The sequence below is a fragment of the Protomyctophum parallelum genome, assembly GCF_964188405.1.
Source record: "Protomyctophum parallelum genome assembly, chromosome: 6".
In the NCBI taxonomy this organism is placed as follows: Eukaryota; Metazoa; Chordata; class Actinopteri; order Myctophiformes; family Myctophidae; genus Protomyctophum; species Protomyctophum parallelum.
In genome coordinates, this window is record NC_139701.1 from 10,959,991 (window position 1) to 10,982,076 (window position 22,086).

The 22,086-nt window shown below is 43.8% G+C and overlaps 1 protein-coding gene across 2 annotated transcripts in view; it reads right to left on the reverse strand.

The window, feature by feature from the left end:
- Positions 1-22,086, reverse strand: part of LOC310860587 (epidermal growth factor receptor substrate 15-like 1) — a 64,908-nt gene that overhangs the window by 9,146 nt on the left and 33,676 nt on the right. For both annotated transcript variants that reach the window (XM_083767588.1, XM_083767587.1), the window contains 6 exons: positions 20,163-20,213; positions 17,429-17,565; positions 15,882-15,945; positions 12,530-12,687; positions 10,879-10,972; positions 187-348 (listed from right to left, as the gene is read on the reverse strand). In XM_083767588.1, coding sequence (XP_083623714.1) covers positions 187-348; positions 10,879-10,972; positions 12,530-12,687; positions 15,882-15,945; positions 17,429-17,565; positions 20,163-20,213 — 666 coding nt within the window. The remainder of the gene's footprint in view (positions 1-186; positions 349-10,878; positions 10,973-12,529; positions 12,688-15,881; positions 15,946-17,428; positions 17,566-20,162; positions 20,214-22,086) is intronic.

Below are 22,086 nucleotides of genomic sequence, written 5' to 3' on the forward strand. Positions count from 1 at the left end.
GTTTGGTTTGTTGTCATGATTTGTCACAACTGGAGTTGGCTTCGTACGACGCTTAAAAGGTCTTTAAATAAATACTTTTTGAAATGTCTATGGGGAAAAATGCATTGGGAATTATTTCCTGGGCCTGGCGTGGTCATGCAAGGGGATGCAAGGGACTGCGGCGCTCTATAGTACAATAAGACTAACTTGACGCTGTGGGCGGGGCGAAAGGGTCCTTGCCACTGAATGGATCCGCCAGGTTCTTTTTGTTCTGAAACGGGTCGACGGCTTCGCCCCCGAACGGCTGGAAAGGGTCGCAGGGTTTGGACGGGTCGTTGACACCGGACATGCTCACCGGAGTGCTCTTACCTGAAACATAACAGAAGAACAATTATTAAACAAACAGCCATCCAGTGTTGTTTTTCTATTTTAGTTTTAGTCATAGTCTCTTGAAGTAGTTTTCATTTAGTTTTAGTCACATTTTAGTCACCTGGAATGTTTCAGTGTTAGTCTAGTTTTACTAAATCTACAGTTGATTTAGTCGAATAAATGTGTTTTGGCGGGCCTAGTCCCTTCATAACATTTCAGTCTAGTTTTTATCTGTTGACGAAATTGTCAATATATTTACGTTTTCGTCAGTGAAAAAAGGTAGTCGACGAACATTCTTAGTTTTAGTCGACGAAAACAACACTGCAGCCATCCCACCCAGAGACAGGACAGAGGACAGCCTCGTTCTGGTGGCCTTTTTAAAAGGACCCAGTGACATTTTCACTTTGAACCATTTTTATTCTCATTAATAATTACCGGTCTATATGCAGTATGCAATGTGTATACTGTACTAGTGTACTTATAACATTGCCAACATTTCTCTTCTAAATGCTATAAGGCATGTCTTTGTCATTACCTTTTTCTACACATATTACAAGGGTTAGCTGAATAAAAATGATTTTTCATAAATAAATGTCAAAGCATCCGTTTAAAGCAGAACATCACTGTTCTGCACGTTTCTGGGAGAGCACATTCTAGCTGGATATGAGTTAAGTCAGTTCATATATTTCCACTGATGGCGGGCCGCGGAGAGATGGTGAAAGTATGGAATTAGTGTGAGAATAGTTTCTCACATCCTGCGTTATGTGTTTGTGTTGATAGCCCTACTACAGCACCCCAGGTTCCATATCTGATGTTTCCAGGTTCTAAATAAGATAACATTCTCTCTAAACTCGAGCTCTGTCTCTCATATCTCGCCCTCCTTTCTTAATTTCCCCCTGCTGTGGGAACCTTTGCAAAACCACACTGGTTTCAGGGGCACACGTGCCAGGCTAAGATACACTCGTGAACTCCTCCTGCCTGTTCAGCGATCACACGCCTACTATGTGACAAAACAGAATTGCATGGCTGCGCATCAGTATTCATTGCTGTTGGGAGGATACCACCTAACTCAATTTTTTTGTTTTTTGATTATTATTTTTTTCTTCTTTTGCATAAATCAGTGCTATTGAACACCCTTCATGTCTGTGTGTTGTTTTTCGAAAATATTGAACCAATGAAAAGTAGTAAAAAGCATTAAAAGTAAAAGTATTCAATATTCATATTGCAGAATGTCACATTTCACGAATTCAAAATGTGTAGAAAATAAACGCGACGCATTGTGAGCTTGTAGATCGGCTATTTTCAAATGGCTGAAATGTATAGGGTTGAAGTGGTTAATGTATGTTCTCCACCACTGCACTACACCCAAAGCCAATAACTGAACGAGGCCACAACCAACATAATAGTGTATGTGGTGCTTTCCACTTAGACTTTGCATGAACCCAGTGGCTTCTACGGTTTCTCCCCACAGTGTGGTTCACCATCTCACCATGCAGGCACAGCAGACCCATCTCCACATACAAAGGGTTTTGATATTATTATGGGCAAATGCATGTCGTATTAAACCATAAAAAAATAAAAAAATCTTCATTTTGTAATAGCACCTTTTTACGTAAGATGTAGCCTCAAAGCGCTTTACAGAACCGGGGAAATACAAGACAATATTATGACATTTAACTGGTACGTATGAACTGAGAGAGCGGCCACAGGACAGTAACACACATGTGGTTGAATAGTGTAGCAGCGTATCTGATCAGGCTCATCAAACAAATAATAAATATTGTTATTTTTTCATCATCATCATCTATACGGTATCCGTCTTAAAAGTCTCTGCCATCAGCGTGGGAACATTGACAGTACAAAGGAGGTGCTGCTAACCACAGCGAAGTTGTGATATAAACCCACCAGGGTTTATTAGCTGTGCATTTCACACCCAGAATTCTGAGCAAAGCTGATTATCTGGCAATCAGTCGCTATGTCGGTAAATCTCCCCCACACACGCGCGTGCACACACACACACACACACACACACACACACACACACACACACACACACACACACACACACACACACACACACACACACACGATGTTTAAAAATAACCCAACGCATTCATACTTGTAACCATGAAGTGCCTCTGTGCACGTCCACACAGTCTGTTTTTAGCTGTTGCTGATAGTGATCAGTACATTATTGTCACATCATGTCCAGTCAGTGTGGGAGAAACACAAACACCGTGAGAGAATACAGTATGCGTGTGTCAGTTATTTGAAAGCATATGAGAGGGGACCTGAGTAGTGTGTGTGTGTGTGTGAGAGAGAGAGAGAGAGAGAGTATAAGAGTAAAGGGGAGAAAAAGCAAGATGAGGGTATGAGTGACCTCATTTACACAACCTTTTCCCCACCACAAGACTTATGGCCATGACCTTTTCTCAAACACATAGGCTCACGCACGCGCACGCACACACACACACACACACACACACACACACACACACACACACACACACACACACACACACACACACACACACACACACACACACACACACACACACACACACACAGGAAGTTGTTTATCAGGGTGTGGTTGACAACAACACTGCTGGCAGAACTCAGAGAGGGGGGGGGGGGGGACAGGCTTGGTGGTTGCGCGCTGCATGCACTTCAACCATATACAACGACAGAGTGGATGGTGGAATACGTTGTGTGTAACACAACAATGGTGAACACTGAACACTGAGCAGTCAGAACACCTGAATGACAGACAGTGAGTTCAGGAATACGTCCACCAGGCCAAAGGCTGCATATGCACTGTAGAGATATTACCCTCTAGCCTCGCTTCTCCTACCCTGAGAGCGATCACTGTAGAGATATTACCCTCTAGCCTCGCTTCTCCTACCCTGAGAGCGATCACTGTAGAGATATTACCCTCTAGCCTCGTTTCTCTTACCCTGAGAGCGATCACTGTAGAGATATTACCCTCTAGCCTCGTTTCTCCTACCCTGAGAGCGATCACTGTAGAGATATTACCCTCTAGCCTCGCTTCTCCTACCCTGAGAGCGATCACTGTAGAGATATTACCCTCTAGCCTCGATTCTCTTACCCTGAGAGCGATCACTGTAGAGATATTACCCTCTAGCCTCGCTTCTCCTACCCTGAGAGCGATCACTGTAGAGATATTACCCTCTAGCCTCGATTCTCTTACCCTGAGAGCGATCACTGTAGAGATATTACCCTCTAGCCTCGCTTCTCCTACCCTGAGAGCGATCACTGTAGAGATATTACCCTCTAGCCTCGATTCTCTTACCCTGAGAGCGATCACTGTAGAGATATTACCCTCTAGCCTCGATTCTCTTACCCTGAGAGCGATCACTGTAGAGATATTACCCTCTAGCCTCGCTTCTCCTACCCTGAGAGCGATCACTGTAGAGATATTACCCTCTAGCCTCGATTCTCTTACCCTGAGAGCGATCACTGTAGAGATATTACCCTCTAGCCTCGCTTCTCCTACCCTGAGAGCGATCACTGTAGAGATATTACCCTCTAGCCTCGATTCTCTTACCCTGAGAGCGATCACTGTAGAGATATTACCCTCTAGCCTCGCTTCTCCTACCCTGAGAGCGATCACTGTAGAGATATTACCCTCTAGCCTCGCTTCTCCTACCCTGAGAGCGATCACTGTTGGAAATAAAGCCAAAGCAAGGCTATACTGTAGCCTCCTTTTGTACAAAAGCAATGGCTGTGGTTACAGTATTATATAGTGGTGTTTATTTAACAAGATTGCGTTATTGCCATTGCTTCTACAACTACGAGTGGGGTGCGACGGCCCTTTCTAAAATTAGATTTCTTTGTTTTGTTTAACAGATCACCACTACTCTGTTAACTTTTATAAAGGCATGGGTATTTAACTCTACAAATCAACTCATAAAAACCCCATGTGGCTCCAGTTATATCACTTTCATGGCCATTTCAACTGAAAATAGAAACTACAATCCACAGCAACACAGATTAAGTATTTTCCCCCCCTTTTTTTAAATAGGGCTGAATGTGATATTTGTTTCATGAATATTTCTATAATTGTCTTTAACCCATTTTGGGCGGGAACCCCTTTTGGTGTTTTAAGCATTGTTATACTTTATCCATTGAAAAATAGCAGATCTACAAGCTCATAGTGCGGCACCGAGTGCCGCACTACGAGCTTGTAGGTCTGTTAAGACCTACAGAAAAATCGTGAAAATGTGGCAAAATCTTTTACGTTTTTAACTCAAATCTTTGCTTCTGGGAGGTCCCTGGAACAACAGATTTTCAGATGGGGGTCGGTGGCCAATTACATATATTTTGGGGGATCCTTGACATGAAAATGTTTGAGAACCACCGACATAGAAACATGGGTCAGGATTTAGAAGACATTTGTAGAATCATTCCCAGGTAAAAATGGGGTAATCATCACTGAAAGTACTATATAATGTGGTTCATTGTGACTTGTCAGTTTGGTACATCTGTAAGTCACGTTGGCAGTAAATGCTGCTCAATCTACGCTGTGCCCACAATGACACGGTTTCCTGTTTACAGATCAGAGCGCCCAGACTAGAGTGGAAAGGAAAGTGTAGAAAAATATCTATAACATGGAGCAAGAGAGCGGTTCTGTTCACGCACGCACGCACAATCGCACGCACACACGCACTCACTCACTCACTGCACTCACTCTATCTGAGGTTTATAGTGAGGTGCAGTTGAGCTACGGTGTCTAATCTGCCTATACAGTACGATGGATGAAAATACATCAGCCTGTAACGTGCAGTATTTAGTGTGTAATTCTCAAACTCTACCAATACAATGTCAAAGTTCATTCAGTATCCACTACTCCTGCAACAAACAGCCTTCCTTATATGACTCTATACACAGCAAAGTCCTGAGTGTTAGATTAACTCTGAGAGTGTACAAGTGTAACCAAATCGCCCAATACATTTGTTAGATTAACTCTGAGAGTGTACAAGTGTAACCAAATCGCCCAATACATTTGTACGAATGAACCAACATTGAGCAAGTGCATATCCTATCTCTTGTTCAAATGTAGCAAAATGATTTTTGTTTTTGTAAATCAAGATTCACAACACAAACTGACTGATTGATTGATTGATTGATTTCGAAACAAGCTGTTTGGCTTCGGGATAAACGAACACTGAGGATTTGACTGTGTATCTGCAAAAGCCACTCTCATATCACAGGTCCTAACAGGAGCATACATTTCACTGGGATTCAAATCACAGGTCCTAACAGGAGCATACATTTCACTGGGATTCAAATCACAGGTCCTAACAGAAGCATATTTCACTGGGATTCAAATCACAGGTCCTAACAGGAGCATACATTTCACTGGGATTCAAATCACAGGTCCTAACAGAAGCATATTTCACTGGGATTCAAATCGCAGGTCCTAACAGGAGCATACATTTAACTGGGATTCAAATCACAGGTCCTAACAGGAGCATACATTTCACTGGGATTCAAATCACAGGTCCTAACAGGAGCATACATTTCACTGGGATTCAAATCACAGGTCCTAAGAGAAGCATACATTTCACTGGGATTCCTTGCACATGTTATTGTACCACAACACATGATGTAGGAGAAATAGTATAGCAAGGGGAGATGCTATCATGAATTCCCCTGTAGAAATAAAGGTAAAAATTTATATATATATATATATATATATATATATATATAAAGTTTAAAGGAGAATTCTATCAGAGCTCTGTTTTGTAAGTAATATCTTGTGGAACAACAAAATGTGCATCAGAAGCAAATGTGCAGACAGGGTTACTATGGCTAGGGAACGTCACACCACGTCACGTCACGTCACGTGGTGGTTTAACATACTTACACTGTCCCGCCCTGTTTCTGCCCAATGCAATGTCTACAGAGTGGAAAAACACTCACCATTAAGACCAATTCATATTAGGGTTGTATGTATCACTTGACAAAAAAGATGCAATGATGATTAAATATGGAACCCTTTTTTTTCCTTTTTCGGCTTACCTGATATTATGACACACTAACCGATGTTAAAATACAGGAGCATAGACCTGCCCTTCTTGTTCCATTCCTAAGCCAATAATGCTGCACTGCTCTGACAAAACTCTGTCTAATCACTAATCAGTCTAATGTGATTAATCTGTTCTCAAATCAATTAACGTCTAGGTGTGCTGTGTTATATAAATACTTCATTGCACTTTTGTCTTTTTTTCTCCTTTTTTGGGCGACTCCTCTGTGTGCCACCAGAGTGGGGCTCAAGTACCACCAGTGGTACTAGTACCAGTGGTTGGGAACATCTTAACCCACATAATGTGTACTGCCTGAAAACATGATCCAAATCATCTCAATACGGGAGACGGGGAACTGCCAGGGGAAATGAAGAAAGAAAGATGGCTGAATGGCTCCCTGGGTACCACCACTAGTAAGCCACTGGTATTGTTAGTATCATGAAGAACACAGTTAACAGTCTCATGCATGCAGCACAGTTGGAATGCTGATTTGGCCCAAGCTGTTTGATTGGTTGGCTGGAACCTCGCTTGTTACGCAACGGGGCTGTTACTGACTCCCTCAACGACCTGTCCTCCTGTAACCTCTAAACGTCTCTGACTCACAGCTAGGAGGTTCGGCCGGGGTCTGGGACAGTGCTTCTCAACCAGTGGTCCGGGGACCACCAGTGGTCCTTGAGGAGGTTTCCAGGTGGTCCCCCCAGCTAAATGATGGAAGAGTTGGGTAGCCAAATGGACCCTTATTAGATCTTTAACTCTCAAGAGCGTAAAATGACCCACACGGGTCCATTTGAGAGAGAGTTTAATTAACAGCTGCATTTCTTCATTTACAAGAACAGAAGTCTACACATGTAGAAGAGAAGAGAATGTAGAAGAGTTGTTATTTTTTTTTATCAACATTTGCCTGTTATCCCTCCTAATGGTACCAACATCAACTCAGCAATGGTGGTCAAGTAGCTCAAATGCCCAATAAATAATGGGCCTTCAGATGGAAAAGGATGAACACTCTGTGACTCACCGCTAGGAGGTTTGGCTCTATAGAATGAACACTCTGTGACTCACCACTAGGAGGTTTGTGTCTATAGGATGAACACTCTGTGACTCACCACTAGGAGGTTTGTGTCTATAGGATGAACACTCTGTGACTCACCACTAGGAGGTTTGGGCCTATAGGATGAACACTCTGTGACTCACCACTAGGAGGTTTGGGTCTATAGGATGAACACTCTGTGACTCACCACTAGGAGGTTTGGGTCTATAGGATGAACACTCTGTGACTCACCACTAGGAGGTTTGGGTCTATAGGATGAACACTCTGTGACTCACCACTAGGAGGTTTGGGTCTATAGGATGAACACTCTGTGACTCACCACTAGGAGGTTTGGGTCTATATGATAAACACTCTGTGACTCACCACTAGGAGGTTTGGGTCTATAGGATGAACACTCTGTGACTCACCACTAGGAGGTTTGGGTCTATAGGATGAACACTCTGTGACTCACCACTAGGAGGTTTGGGCCTATAGGATGAACACTCTGTGACTCACCACTAGGAGGTTTGGGTCTATAGGATGAACACTCTGTGACTCACCACTAGGAGGTTTGGGTCTATAGGATGAACACTCTGTGACTCACCACTAGGAGGTTTGGGTCTATAGGATGAACACTCTGTGACTCACCGCTAGGAGGTTTGGGCCTATAGGATGAACACTCTGTGACTCACCGCTAGGAGGTTTGGGCCTATAGGATGAACACTCTGTGACTCACCACTAGGAGGTTTGGGTCTATAGGATGAACACTCTGTGACTCACCACTAGGAGGTTTGGGCCTATAGGATGAACACTCTGTGACTCACCACTAGGAGGTTTGGGTCTATAGGATGAACACTCTGTGACTCACCACTAGGAGGTTTGGGCCTATAGGATGAACACTATGTGACTCACCACTAGGAGGTTTGGGTCTATAGGATGAACACTCTGTGACTCACCACTAGGAGGTTTGGGTCTATAGGATGAACACTCTGTGACTCACCACTAGGAGGTTTGGGCCTATAGGATGAACACTATGTGACTCACCACTAGGAGGTTTGGGTCTATAGGATGAACACTCTGTGACTCACCGCTAGGAGGTTTGGGTCTATAGGATGAACACTCTGTGACTCACCACTAGGAGGTTTGGGTCTATAGGATGAACACTCTGTGACTCACCACTAGGAGGTTTGGGTCTATCTATAGGATGAACACTCTGTGACTCACCACTAGGAGGTTTGGGTCTATAGGATGAACACTCTGTGACTCACCGCTAGGAGGTTTGGGTCTATATGATGAACACTCTGTGACTCACCACTAGGAGGTTTGGGTCTATCTATAGGATGAACACTCTGTGACTCACCACTAGGAGGTTTGGGTCTATAGGATGAACACTCTGTGACTCACCACTAGGAGGTTTGGGTCTATCTATAGGATGAACACTCTGTGACTCACCACTAGGAGGTTTGGGCCTATCTATAGGATGAACACTCTGTGACTCACCACTAGGAGGTTTGGGTCTATAGGATGAACACTCTGTGACTCACCACTAGGAGGTTTGGGCCTATAGGATGAACACTCTGTGACTCACCACTAGGAGGTTTGGGTCTATATGATGAACACTCTGTGACTCACCGCTAGGAGGTTTGGGTCTATAGGATGAACACTCTGTGACTCACCACTAGGAGGTTTGGGTCTATAGGATGAACACTCTGTGACTCACCACTAGGAGGTTTGGGTCTATAGGATGAACACTCTGTGACTCACCACTAGGAGGTTTGGGTCTATAGGATGAACACTCTGTGACTCACCACTAGGAGGTTTGGGTCTATATGATGAACACTCTGTGACTCACCACTAGGAGGTTTGGGTCTATAGGATGAACACTCTGTGACTCACCACTAGGAGGTTTGGGTCTATAGGATGAACACTATGTGACTCACCGCTAGGAGGTTTGGGTCTATATGATGAACACTCTGTGACTCACCACTAGGAGGTTTGGGTCTATAGGATGAACACTGTGACTCACCACTAGGAGGTTTGGGTCTATAGGATGAACACTCTGTGACTCACCACTAGGAGGTTTGGGTCTATATGATGAACACTCTGTGACTCACCACTAGGAGGTTTGGGTCTATATGATGAACACTCTGTGACTCACCACTAGGAGGTTTGGGTCTATATGATGAACACTCTGTGACTCACCACTAGGAGGTTTGGGTCTATAGGATGAACACTCTGTGACTCACCACTAGGAGGTTTGGGTCTATATGATGAACACTCTGTGACTCACCACTAGGAGGTTTGGGTCTATAGGATGAACACTCTGTGACTCACCACTAGGAGGTTTGGGTCTATATGATGAACACTCTGTGACTCACCACTAGGAGGTTTGGGCCTATAGGATGAACACTCTGTGACTCACCACTAGGAGGTTTGGGTCTATCTATAGGATGAACACTATGTGACTCACCACTAGGAGGTTTGGGTCTATAGGATGAACACTCTGTGACTCACCACTAAGAGGTTTGGGTCTATAGGATGAACACTCTGTGACTCACCACTAGGAGGTTTGGGTCTATCTATAGGATGAACACTATGTGACTCACCACTAGGAGGTTTGGGTCTATAGGATGAACACTCTGTGACTCACCACTAGGAGGTTTGGGTCTATATGATGAACACTCTGTGACTCACCACTAAGAGGTTTGGGTCTATAGGATGAACACTCTGTGACTCACCACTAGGAGGTTTGGGTCTATAGGATGAACACTCTGTGACTCACCACTAGGAGGTTTGGGTCTATACAGGATGAACACTCTGTGACTCACCACTAGGAGGTTTGGGTCTATAGGATGAACACTCTGTGACTCACCGCTAGGAGGTTTGGGTCTATCTATAGGATGAACACTCTGTGACTCACCACTAGGAGGTTTGGGTCTATACAGGATGAACACTCTGTGACTCACCACTAGGAGGTTTGGGTCTATACAGGATGAACACTCTGTGACTCACCGCTAGGAGGTTTGGGTCTATACAGGATGAACACTCTGTGACTCACCACTAGGAGGTTTGGGTCTATACAGGATGAACACTCTGTGACTCACCACTAGGAGGTTTGGGTCTATACAGGATGAACACTCTGTGACTCACCACTAGGAGGTTTGGGTCTATAGGATGAACACTCTGTGACTCACCACTAGGAGGTTTGGGTCTATAGGATGAACACTCTGTGACTCACCACTAGGAGGTTTGGGTCTATAGGATGAACACTCTGTGACTCACCGCTAGGAGGTTTGGGCCTATATGATGAACACTCTGTGACTCACCACTAGGAGGTTTGGGTCTATAGGATGAACACTCTGTGACTCACCACTAGGAGGTTTGGGTCTATAGGATGAACACTGTGACTCACCGCTAGGAGGTTTGGGTCTATAGGATGAACACTCTGTGACTCACCACTAGGAGGTTTGGGCCTAGGAGGAACACTCTTCTTCGGTGGTAGAGCCGGCGTGTCATTCTTCCTGCTGAAAGGGTCGTCCACAAACCCTGGCTGCAGAAGAAGAAGAAGAAGACGACACACATGCAGTGAGAGAGGAAGACGTACTCTCTTTGAACTGCTGAGGAGGCCTGCCTTGACTGGGACAGTTGGTTTGACAAGGATTGACAAGGACCTCTCTCTCTCTCTCCCCCTCTGCGGCAAACCTCTCGTGAGCCAGGTGTCCTTGCAACCCTTCCCTGTATCCTTTGATACACATGCCTTTTTCACCTGACTGTTTCACAGGGAGGCATAGGGAGGAGGCATAGGGAGGCATAGCATAGTTCCGCATCGTGCTAAACAGACGCCCCTGAATCAACTTGTGGGAGTCGCTATAGTGCAGTAGTCTCACGTAGTCAGACAACTATTACTAGTAATCTGTTTATAATTTCTTCATCTTTAGAGCTTATTTTTTTATTTCCATTTCTACTAAGCAGCAAGCTATATTATGCTTAGATGATTTATATTTATATTAGGATAAATTTGTGCGACTGTAAAGACGAAACGGAAGTGGGGAGGAGGCTTCACTTCTGCTTCATATTTTTCATATTTCATGTTTTCATTTATTTAATTTTTTCTATAAGTTTATACAGACTTATAGCATGTTACGTAGACAGCACTAGAATTGCATTTTATGTAGTCATAGCACTTTATAGTACATATGTATAGTATAGTATAGTTTATATATATAGTTTCATTATATAGATACTCCACTGTTACGTTCTTAGCTTACGCATGTTTCATGATAACTACTTTTATGTATGTGATGTATTGCCATGCTTTTGTTATTGCTTAATGGATAAAGAGCGTCTGCTAAATGCCTAAATTGTAAATTGTACTCATGATCAGAGCTCCCGTTGCTCCAAACTGTATGACGGAAGCATTTGGAAATTGTGAGAGGCAACGCGAGTCTGGCCACACAAGACTACTAGTGCAGCAACAGAGATTGCCACCCCCCCTCCCCGCCCGGCTCCCCCCGAGAACACACCCAAATGTTAAGTTTGTTGAAGCGCCGAGCCAAGCCGGATGCACCGCAGACGGTTCAAATACCTGCGGCACAGGGCAGGAACCTTTCCTCTGCGCTATAGCCGGATGTCCCTTGAATTCTATTTGAATCCATTGAGACCTGAGGTCAAAATTCATGACAGCTTTCTGAAAAACCTATGTTTCTTTATCAGTGGTGCTCAAACTATTTAATGTGAAGGAACACCAAACTTATATGTATAATTGGCCGCGACCCCAATCTGAAAATATGTTGTTCCAGGGAACAACCCCCAAGAAGCAAAGATTTGAGTTAAAAACGTTCGCTCTGAAAGAATAGATATTCAAAGACTTTCACAATTAAAAAAAAAATAGCAGAGCTTGTAGATCTGCTATTTCTCAATAGCTAAAGTATAACACAATGCTTAAAACAAAGACTAGACCCTCGTTTATATCTTCCGACCACAACTGACACAGACATAACGAGAGCAAAACTAAACATGGCATTAAAGCCGGTCATCCCGGTCAGTTTATTTCATGGTGGTCAGTACGTGTTTTCAAAATCTTTTTTGGATGGATGGGTCGGCGTACCTTCTGATAATCTGGGAGCCAGCTGGCCCGGCCGCCTTCGAAAGGGTCTCCTCTGGGCTTGGTGGACATGTGGCTGAAGTCTGCGAAGCCCCCCGTGCTGTTACTGCTGCCGCTGCTGAACGAACTGCTGCCGAACGGGTCTAACGTTCCAAAGAGATCTGGAAAATAATAAGTAATATAACCCATTCTGACCTGAGATCAGATTCATACGAGGTTTCCGCCGGACACACACTGGTCTGATGAACCCATTCTGACCTGAGATCAGATTCTAAAAAATGTCAGTCGTTCTTTGATTTTTCTAAAATAGCAGACCTACAAGCTCGTATCGCGCCACTCGGTGGCGCGATATGAGCTTGTAGATCTGCTATTTTTAAATAGCTAAAGCATGACGTGATGCTGACACCAAAATGGGTGCCCGGTCAGAATGGGATAAAAGAAGAATGTATGAGACCTGAGAACAAGATTCTATACAAATGTCTTCTAAATCCTGACAGGTTTCTGGAAAAAGTTTCTGTTGTCAGTGGTTCTCAAATATTTTCAGGTCAAAGACCCCCGGAAATATATGTAATTGGCTGTCGACCCCTCATCTGAAAATATGTTGTTCCTGGCCAGGACTAGGCCAGATCACAGCCCATATGGGATGATCTTTACATTCAGGACTAGGCCAGATCACAGCCCATATGGGATGATCTTTACCTTCAGGACTAGGCCAGATCACAGCCCATATGGGGATGATCTTTACATTCAGGACTAGGACAGATCACAGCCCATATGGGATGATCTTTATGTTCAGGACTAGGCCAGATCACAGCCCATATGGGATGATCTTTACATTCAGGACTAGGCCAGATCACAGCCCATATGGGATGATCTTTATGTTCAGGACTAGGCCAGATCACAGCCCATATGGGGATGATCTTTACATTCAGGACTAGGCCAGATCACAGCCCATATGGGATGATCTTTATGTTCAGGACTAGGCCAGATCACAGCCCATATGGGATGATCTTTATGTTCAGGACTAGGACAGATCACAGCCCATATGGGGATGATCTTTAAGTTCAGGACTAGGCCAGATCACAGCCCACATGGGGATGATCTTTACGTTCAGGACTAGGCCAGATCACAGCCCATATGGGGATGATCTTTACATTCAGGACTAGGACAGATCACAGCCCATATGGGATGATCTTTACATTCAGGACTAGGCCAGATCACAGCCCACATGGGGATGATCTTTACATTCAGGACTAGGCCAGATCACAGCCCATATGGGATGATCTTTATGTTCAGGACTAGGCCAGATCACAGCCCATATGGGATGATCTTTACCTTCAGGACTAGGCCAGATCACAGCCCATATGGGGATGATCTTTACATTCAGGACTAGGACAGATCACAGCCCATATGGGATGATCTTTATGTTCAGGACTAGGCCAGATCACAGCCCATATGGGATGATCTTTACATTCAGGACTAGGACAGATCACAGCCCATATGGGATGATCTTTATGTTCAGGACTAGGCCAGATCACAGCCCATATGGGATGATCTTTATGTTCAGGACTAGGACAGATCACAGCCCATATGGGGATGATCTTTAAGTTCAGGACTAGGCCAGATCACAGCCCACATGGGGATGATCTTTACGTTCAGGACTAGGCCAGATCACAGCCCATATGGGGATGATCTTTACATTCAGGACTAGGACAGATCACAGCCCATATGGGATGATCTTTACATTCAGGACTAGGCCAGATCACAGCCCACATGGGGATGATCTTTACATTCAGGACTAGGCCAGATCACAGCCCATATGGGATGATCTTTATGTTCAGGACTAGGCCAGATCACAGCCCATATGGGGATGATCTTTATGTTCAGGACTAGGCCAGATCACAGCCCATATGGGATGATCTTTATGTTCAGGACTAGGCCAGATCACAGCCCATATGGGATGATCTTTATGTTCAGGACTAGGCCAGATCACAGCCCATATGGGATGATCTTTACATTCAGGACTAGGCCAGATCACAGCCCATATGGGGATGATCTTTACGTTCAGGACTAGGCCAGATCACAGCCCACATGGGGATGATCTTTACATCATTTCCAGGACGTCTTCACCAGATTAATAATATAGCTTATTCTGGGCCAGATCTGACTAGTTATGAATCGACTTAAGTTGATCTGGCCTCGATCAGACTCTCTCTGGTTCATCCAGGGACGACCATCTTAGTGGGTAAAATGTATGTCGGTTGAAATCAGGTCATATTCTGGGTCAGATGTGATTAGTCTTGGTTTGACTTGATTTGCCCCCAATCGAGACGTCACTAATTCGCCCCCAATCGAGACGTCACTAATTCGCCCAGGTCTTGACCGTGCTCGCTGGGAGGAAATGAAAAGTAGCTTTAGTATGAATCTGTAGTGCGTGCGTCATTGCGTGTACGTGTGTGTGTGTGTGTGTGTGTGTGGGGGGGGGGGGGGTTGACCTTTAAGAACAAATAATGACACAGAGTCAACGGATATGACACCTTTCCTCTGCGGCCATGCATGGTTTAATAGGCAAACCAACATGGGAACCCGACCCAGTGGAAACAGTGAGTGCTGTCTCTGTACTGAGAGGCTATAGTGTTCCTGCAATCACAGAGCGGCATTCCAGCGCTGCCGCGTTGCCCCCCTACAGAACCCAGTGTGTATGTGTTTGTGTGGACTAGATTAATATCCTGGGGAAAATGAAAGGGCTTTTCTTGCGCTCGAGTGGAGCACAGGCGACCGATTGAGACTTTGTTGGTTGGTCCTTTTTTTATTTTTACGAGCAGCCCGGCGCTCTGACTGATGCCAGGCATCTGGGTTTCCCCTGTGTTCATTCTGCAGAGGTGGGCTACCCATTTGAGGATATGATACAAAAAAATACACACACACACACACACACACACACACACACACAGCTTGTGAAAATGGAAACATTAGGCCTGGGGTTCTCAACGTTTTTGGCTGTGGACCCTCCAAAATGCTTTGGCCATGTCCCGCGGACAGAAAATAACACTTCTAAAAATAACGGACACCAACTCATCACATTAACCGTAAGGCCTACAACCCGTACCCTGTTACAGTAAAATAATTGGTGTAAAAAACGCATGAATGGTTGGGAGGTCCCACATAAAATTATGTTTATTCTGAAATGCATAATACTCATGGATGTAAACCATGTAAATAGGTGGTCTATTCTCTGATGATAGACTGAATGAAAGGGGGAATAGTGCATTGTGTTAGTGTATGCAGAAAACCAGTGGCAGACAGACATGTTGTACAGTGTATGTAGAAAAGGGATTAACAGAAAACGTCATACCTGGCCCTTTGGGTTTTGGACTGGTTGAAGAGAACGGGTCACCGCCTGTAAAGTGACCGGGCGGCTGTGGGAAGCATCGGAAGATGTGTTAGCAATAGCTTATTGCAAATAATCACACGTAATATTCAACGTTTTTTATATTCCTACTGAAAGGCAATCTGAAGTTAAAGGAACACACTGGTTGTCTGGCATGCTTAACTTTCTGACAACAACTCACGTTATGCTTGACATACTGTGGTTTGTGTAATCTTCGTGGAAGTACATTTAATTTCAGTACGTCGTAAGTAGTAAGTACATTTAACTGCAGAGATTTGAAACCTGCTTCAAATAGCTAATCCAACACACTAAAGTTTATTGCATCATTACGCTATTGTTGCGTTAGAAAGCAGATTGTATCTCATTGATTTGACAGTTACTGGATAAGATTGCTTTTTTTCAAAAGAAATTCAAATGTCTGTGACTTATTAACGGCACTAGTGTTGTTAAGCTAACATTGAATCAATTAATCAGGTATGTTTGTTAACATTTTAGTGACTGAGGACAGAATACTAGCAAATATACGACAACCACTACCTCTAAAAATGAAACAATTAACACTAACAGAAGAGCGAAGCTGTGATTAGATAATGAAATGTTTAGACCAGTATGGACCTTTAACTACAATCTTATCTTACAAGGGGAAAGTGGCAGAAGTGGAGTTATCGCGCAACCGCTATCACTGCCCCCTCTTTCCACTTTGCATTGCTATGGTTGCGCCCATTCCATCTCTAATTATCACACGTCAGTATAGCCACCAGCTCCATAACACACGCTATTGGCATTGCTCCCTATACCATCTCTGCCATATGTATTGTCTTTGCCCCATTTCGCGTGTGCAGAAAAACACACCCGAGCCCTCCGGAAGCCAACGCCATTAGCCAATCACATGACACTAGTGCAATGCATGTTGGGTTACAGGTGCATGATGACGGGAAGCCGATTTATTAGAGTGTGCCACAGGCGCACGACATTTCTACACTGAGGCTTGCGTCCATACATGCTCTCTAAACGAAAACATGTTGCTTCACATTCACACCTGGAAGCTACTGGTGTGAAACCACAACACTGCTGCAGTGCTGCATGGTTGAAGAGTGTCTGAATATGCTAGGAGTTCAGTGCCTTGTTCAGTAGCCCACCAATGCTACTTGATGATTGAATAGGCTAGGAGTCCAGTGTCTTGTTCAGTAGCCCACCAATGCTACTTGATGATTGAATATGCTAGGAGTTCAGTGTCTTGTTCAGTAGCCCATCAATGCTACTTGATGATTGAATAGGCTAGGAGTCCAGTGTCTTGTTCAGTAGCCCATCAATGCTACTTGATGATTGAATATGCTAGGAGTCCAGTGTCTTGTTCAGTAGCCCATCAATGCTACTTGATGATTGAGTATCAATTGTTTCTTATTTCACTTTCCCTTCTTCTCACAGACGCACCTCTCTAACTTCTAGACTATACCCCATGCAGTCCAATTATTCAAAATTCTTGTCCGAGATCCACATAACAAACAGACCTTAGGGGGTAACGTAGCACTTTTACTGAAGGGGTCCGCCGTGGAGAACGGATCTGGCTTTGTGGTTTTCTTGAAGAAATCTTCCGACGAGGCCTTGAAGGGATCCGTTTCTTTAAAGGGATCTCCCCCGAAAGGATCTGAGGGAAAGAGAGGAGACGTCAGTCAGCTGGTGTTCAGATATTACTCGCTATTTCTTTTTAATCGTGAAAATGTGATGGAAATCTTTGAATATATATTCTTTCAGAGCGAACGTTTTTAGCTCAAATCTTTGCTTCTGGGGAGGTCCCTGGAACCAGAGTAATCTAGTAAGAGAGTGGCAACACTAGCGTTGACTCCCATTGTAACAATGGAATGCGGAAGTGCTCATTCTATCTTAATGGGATAGTTCCAGCCATAGGAGCAATGTTTGGAACTATAGCCCATACTAGGCACCCGCTTTGCGGTGAGATCAAAGCGTGTCGCTACTCTACACTCTGCCTGGAACAACATATTTCCAGATGGGGGTCGGCGGCCAATTACATATAATTTTTGGGGTCCTTGACATGAAATATTGAGAACCACTGACATAGAAACATGAGGTTTTTCAGAAAATTGTCATGATTTAGATGACATTAAAAAAATGGGTTCGGTGATCAAAGGGTAATTATGATAACCCGCGGTGCCACGGGCCATGGCGACAAGGGTGTTAATGCCACAACGGATCCTAGGACCCCATTTAGAAACGTGTGTAAGGTCTGTACGAATATGTTCGTACATAGCAATAAAAGAGTTGAGGGTTATTCATCATGAACCCACGACAGTCCTGAAGTGGCTCAACGAATCTCCAGGTTGCAAACGTTGACAAACACTTTAACAAACGTCTGCGTGTTATTATGTGGGACTAACGAGAAACAGGCGGTTGATACTGTAGCAACATTACGCATCTCATTAATGTTGTTCTATGGGCCAGCTGGGTCAGCTAATTATGCTAAGGGTCAGAGTAAAGTCTATGTAAACGCAGGCATGGGTGAGAGGTCAGGAAGCAAATATCAGTCTCTTTAACCTCACGTGTTCAATAATATTGCTGTTGCCGTTTATGAATATTTACTCTGGTCGTCTTGGAATGCAAGACGGGTTGAGGAGAGTTTGTGCTAGTGGGACTTCCAATAGGTAACAGAAAAGGGGAGAGGTTTCAGAACCACTTGAAAATAACTTCATGATAATTGTGAGCAACAAGCATCTATTATCCTGTTAAAATCATGTGTTATACTGACAGTAGTCTCACATAGCCAGACAACTATTCCACAATCTCTGAATCCCCCTGAGCTGAGTAACAGAATGCTATATAGAGTCTGGACCTATAGCCCCCATGAGCTGAGTAAGGAATCTGCCATTTCCGTTCCCGAAAATATATTTTAAAATATGTAGAGCTAATTTTTGTATTTCCTTTTCTGCTAAGCAACAAGCTATATGTGCTTAGATGTTTTCTGTTTATATTAGGATAAATGTGTGCGACTGTAAAGACGAAACAGAAGTGGCGAGGAGGCTCCACTTCCGCGTCATAGTTTACTCATGGCAGCTCTTCTGTTGGCCCAGACTGTATATGATGAAGCGTTTGGAAATCGTGGAGGCAAGAGTCTGGTAACGCAAATCTATACTGACAGTACTTCTCCGTAAACACAAATCTTTATCCGTGTAAGACAAACTTATTTTCATTCACGTTCAACATGAGCAATACTGTGGGTGAAAAAGGCTGATTTCTGTCATCAATCTAGTGTTTCCCAGCGTTGATTAGAGAAGTGAAACTCCTCAATATCACTGAAGAGGGAAGTGTGAGACGGGAAACCACAGTTTACAAACAACAACACAAGGCTACTGTACTTGTCTTGATGGATTCATGCTATTGGTCACCCTTTAAGTCTATCCGTGGGTCTTTTATTAACAAATGAAAAGTACAAAGAAGAGATTGTGACAATATAATAAACACATTGCATCCATTGGAACAGGTTCCTTTTCCAATTACTTGACGTTTCTGCCCTCCTAGAGTGATGCAATTCTGTGTATGCACCTCTACCCCGACAATGAAAGCCCATCAATGTCTCTTCTTTCTGCGGAGGCTGATCAACCCATACTGCTCACAGCCTATCTAGACTCTGATCAACCCATACTGCTCACAGCCTATCTAGACTCTGATCAACCCATACCGCTCACAGCCTATCTAGACTCTGATCAACCCATACTGCTCACAGCCTATCTAGACTCTGATCAACCCATACCGCTCACAGACTAACTAGACTCTGATCAACCCATACCGCTCACAGACTAACTAGACTCTGATTAACCCATACCGCTCGGCGCTCGCAGACTTCGCACCATCGAAAGCATCCACACCTACTACAGACTAGAACTACTGCATCACAGCTGATGCTCTGTCTCACAATCTAACAAGTATATTGTTGCAAATAGCCTGCAGGATGCAGGCTATTTGCAACAATATACTTGTTAGATTGTGAGCATGAGAACAGAAGCGTGGATCCACTGCCCACTAATGACAAATATTATATAGCAGCTATGGATATTCTATTACACAGTCAAATGTAGTCGTATTCTTACCCACACTCTACAAATGTAACCTTACAGGACCAGTTGGTTACCTTTGTATGCTTTCAGAGTTGAACTAAGTACCATTTTACTGTGTATAGAATGCGTGTGCATGTTGAAAATAAACCAGTCTCTTCTTCCCCCAAATAAATACCTGTGGAGGCGGGCGGCTGCTTTGCAAAGGGATCATTTTGGAAAGGGTCTCCTATCAGGAATCAAGGGGGGGGGGGGGGGGGGGGGGCAGGCAGGAAGGAAGCAGGAAGAAAAGGAGGAAGAAGAGAAGAGGAGGGGATAAGGAGAGTCAGAAACTAGTCCAAGTTGAGGATATAACAAATAAATAAGCTTGTCCAGACGGGAGGTGGACAGAACATGAATTAGATTAAATGCATCTGTAAGTAAACAAACAAGAGAGAACTCAGTAAATGGCTGTCACCAACTCACCATTACACATTTAGCTTGACGACCAATTGTCACACAAATAATAATTAACAATTTAATTGTGTTTTTGACGTTAGAACATATGAATAAAAATGTGATTTCTGCAGTGGTGGAAAGTAACTAAGTACATTTACCTAAGTACTGTTAAGTAAAGCTTTGAGGTATTTATTTGGACTTTACTTGAGTATTTCCAATACTTTTACTTCTACTTTAGTTACTGGCGGTCGTTATTGATTATTTGATTATTAACACAATAAGAAACCATTTCGGCCATTTGAAAATAGCCGATCTACAAGCTCACAATGTGTGGCATCACGACACATTGTGAGCTTGTAGATCTGCTATGTTCATGTTTCATACATTTGAAAACTTGAAATGGGACATTCCGCAAAGTTAAAGGACCACTTCACCACTTTTCAACCTATCTTCATATAGTAGCTCCTCACTAATAATCATGATAAAATGGCACAATTTTCTTCAACTCAGTCTGTGTCTCATAGGAGGGCTGTGGGCAGTTCAGAAACCCGGCGTCCACCACTGACATCATCGTCGACATCAATCTAATAAATTAAAGGTATATTCAGTGATTTCACTCAAAAAACCTTCATCCAATCAGGATAGAGAGCCAAAAACGAAACCTAAGGTTTTTTGACCCCCAGGGGTTAACTGGGGACAGGAAGGAACTCCTTATATGGTCAGCACACTCTATAGTAGAGCGGATTATCACAACAAAACAAAAAAATAAGTGATATTTGAATTAAGTGAAATCACTGAATATACCTTTAACTTTACTTTATATGAATAGTGGAAATAGATGATATACCACATGGAAATGACTGCAAAAAAACTAGTGCGATTATGTCATTGTGACAGGCCTATCAGTAAACCCAAAATCAGCCAAGCCACCCCACTGAGCATTTTTCAGGCAACGTCTAAATGGCCCTCTAAAAATGGGTTATAAGTGGTCTATAGATATATATAGACGGTCTATAAGACGTTTAAAAAAACAGCTAATCAACGTTTAGGCTAAGCTTAGACCGCTAAAAGAATGTTGGCCCAGACGTTTAGCTCAACCGTCCTTGCACCTGGCTCGACTCCCGATCCCGACGGCCTTTGCCGTGTGTCTTCCCACCCATCTCTCTCCCCATTTCCTGTCAGACTACTTTCATCCTATCAATAAAAAGGCAGAAAAAGCCAAAGAAATAACGTTCATGTTTAGACGGGCGTCTAATAGCCGACTATTGCTGCAGTGGGGGAGAAGAGAGGAGTGGAGTGGAGAGGAGTGGAAAGGAGATGAGAGGAGTAGAGAGGACTCATGGAATAAAGCTAAATCCAAATGGTTAGTCCCAATACTTGATTCTGGTTGCCATGATAAATCTCACGATAATCCACACCTTCAATCACTTTACATCATTCCCAGCTGCGTTACATTGATCCCGCAGCTCTGTAGCTGAACTGGGGGAAGGGGAGCACTTGATTGCCTCTGGGCGGCCTCGTAAAAACATCAAGCACCTCCTATTCCCCCGTCTGAGTAAAACCAAGGAAGTGTGGCTCACTCTGGTGGGGGAAAAGCGGCACAAAGTGTAGTTACTTTTGTGAATTAGGGATAGTTTTATGAGGTTAATAATGGCTGAAAGGGT